We start from the raw sequence: 2,816 nt of genomic DNA on the forward strand, positions 1-2,816 counted from the left end.
ATTGTGTGTTTTTGTGGGCCTACTCTCACATTTTTCTCATTGGCCCCTGCCATGTGGGACCTACCTTCTAGTATCTAAATTAGCACAAAGATAACTTGCAACGCTATGTTTAGACTTGTGAATGTACCTATTAATGGGAGTATAAGTTTATAGATATTAATTGTGCAAAAATTTAATTTACTTTCTAAGTTGTAATCGAATAGATGAGATCTCTTTATTGTTACTTAAAAGTCTCGAATTAATTTTAAAAGTAAAAAAACTCTTTAAATATCCGATCAATCTTTTAAAGTTAATTTATTTTTAAAAGTAAAATTTTAAAAGCAATTGGACAAGTCTTGTGCGATAGGCTCGACTCAGAAGGCATAAACGAGGGATCGAACCCAAGTTATCGGTGTGGATAACCACCCTCCAAACTAATTGAGCCATCCCAAAGGACTTGTTAGAATTTCAGTAATCAAATAGGTTCCTAAAGCTAAAAATACTTTAACATACAACAAAAGCAACCTTAAATATTTTTCTTAATGGATGTGTCAAGTCAATAAGGGCGTACTTAATCGAAACGGAAAGAGTAAATTGGAAATTCCAATTTGAAGAAACAAAGAAAATTTGATGCGTAGGAAAGTAATAATTCTAGCAAAAGTTGTTTCCTACATTAGATGGTGGAGGAATCTCAAAATGCCAAATCCTTGCTACCCCTTTGACCAAATATTTCCTACACAAGAAGAGCTCAGCATAAATCTTTTCTACCTTACGATCCACATCGTGTAAAAAAACATGAGTGGCGCCTTTCCCTTTCCTATTTCTGGCCATAACAGCTGCTGAATAAATAGCTGCCATTCTACCTGGTGCTTCTGCAAAATAGCCTCGTGGTGCATCTATCATAATCACATCCCATTCCTTATTGTAAACTTCATCGGGTAACCTATCTAATGCTAATTTACAGCCATGGTTGCCACGTAGAAATGATTTTTTGGTGGAACAATCTGGTTCTTTATGGTAATGTTCCACTAGCTCATCTGCCTCTGACAACATTGTCCGATATTTCACGGTTTCAGCATGAAGGAAAGGGGCATCTTTTAGTATACTCTCCACCCATTTCGGATCTTCTTCTAGGAACAATGTGTTTCCACGGGAATTAAATGATGCCCACATTTGAGAATCATGGCCTAAACCAAATACAAGAAAATTACAAGGAGTTCGATTTTTCAGAATATCAAAAGATATTCTGATCTCATCTATATTTTGTTGAGGTATCACTCGTGATGTTGCATAATGTAATATGGCATCCAGCTGTAGTTGCTGTGGATTCCAGTTCTTGCCATGATCATCAAGAAAATTTTTTCCCATTCTTGGAGCTTTAGTATTCTCGTTGTTGCTGCACAAGATCCAATTGTTTGACATTTTGAGAAACATGGACATGAAAAGTGCACCTCCTATTAAACCTACTAATGTTATGATGAGGCACCATGATTTCTCTGGCTTGAAATGGCTATGACTCTGTTTCTGCATGTTTTTGAAGGATTGATATTCCCAAGAAGAAGGTGTGATTTGAAGTAAGAAACTAGTTAGTTTACAGATATTAATTGTTCAAAATCAATTTATTTTCTAAAGTGAAATTTTATCATAAGCACATTTGGAAAAAACATAATTGAAAAATAATAGTAATTTATGTTTGACTAATCAATTTAAAAATCACATTTCTCAATATTAAATCAGCATTTTGTGATTAATTATTCATCATTTTCGAAAAAAAAAACATCTTCTTATGACTATGACTTTATAAAAAAAATTAAAAATCTTAACTTAAAATACTTTTTGTGTGTTTTCTAAAATATTAATGAGTCAAATTAACTCCAAAAATAATAACCTGCAAAAATATAAATCTTATTAATAAAATTGGGATTCCGTAACCAAAATTTTATAAAGTTTATTCCTTTTGGATAAGAAAATTTGGAGATTCATCTAATCACATTTCTATACCGTTTGACTCTTACCAAACATTTGTTCTCTCTTAAGATATCTCTTAATGATATTAAAAAAAATAATAGAATAATCGTATCTCAATTTTAAATAAGTTAAAATCAGTTATATAAAATTTGACCTTAAAAGTAAATCACGAAAAAAATATTATAAATTAAATAAAAAGTGCTATTTACTAACTAACTTAATACTAAATTTAGAGTTTACTGTATTTTTTTAGCGTCTTTCAAAGTTGGATTACCTAAATGTTCAAACAGCTCTTTGGTGAGACTTATAAAAAAGGATTAATTTTTATGCATTGATATTATTAATGAATTTGTCCATTGCTAAGTTTAATTTGATCAATAATTTATTTATTTATTTATTATTTTTATAAAGTAATACATCCACCTTTTTTTTTTTTTTTTTTTTAATATAGACATTTCATGTTGAAGGTTGGTGAGGCCCACGTAGATAAAAACGGCATCTTAAGAGAAGGAAAAACAAACTCTATAACACTTTTTAAAATAAATAGTCTAAATTTGAAATTTTTTCAAAAAGTGGTCAGTCGAATATACTATTTTCACTTTATATTTATTTCCTAATTTGAGTCATTTTGGTCTGCATAGTCCATATACAGTCCTTGTACAATACTGACACAGTCTATAAATAATATTGATACAATATTCAATATGGGCAATTCGGTCCTTTTAAAAATATTTCAATTTTTTTTGCTATAAATTTTTTAACTGATCAAATATTCTGCTCTTTTTTTATTGTTTAGAAATAATAATTAAATTATATAAAAACGCTATAATTGTTAAATAGAATATGTATCTATATAAGATATATGTATA

At 29.6% G+C, this 2,816-nt stretch overlaps 1 protein-coding gene across 1 annotated transcript; it reads right to left on the bottom strand.

Annotated features, from left to right (window-relative positions):
- Positions 1-549: 549 nt before the first annotated feature.
- Positions 550-1,623, bottom strand: LOC107857208 (probable methyltransferase At1g27930). The gene has a single exon (XM_016702143.2). The coding sequence runs from the start codon at positions 1,507-1,509 to the stop codon at positions 631-633; it is 879 nt and encodes a 292-aa protein (XP_016557629.1). The 5' UTR covers positions 1,510-1,623; the 3' UTR covers positions 550-630.
- Between the last annotated feature and the right edge of the window lie 1,193 nt (positions 1,624-2,816).

This window comes from Capsicum annuum, chromosome 8 (genome assembly GCF_002878395.1).
Source record: "Capsicum annuum cultivar UCD-10X-F1 chromosome 8, UCD10Xv1.1, whole genome shotgun sequence".
NCBI classification, from domain to species: Eukaryota; Viridiplantae; Streptophyta; class Magnoliopsida; order Solanales; family Solanaceae; genus Capsicum; species Capsicum annuum.

Bases quoted from the DNA above. Each gene is read 5' to 3' on its own strand.
- LOC107857208 (XM_016702143.2), bottom strand. From the start codon at position 1,509: ATGCAGAAACAGAGTCATAGCCATTTCAAGCCAGAGAAATCATGGTGC.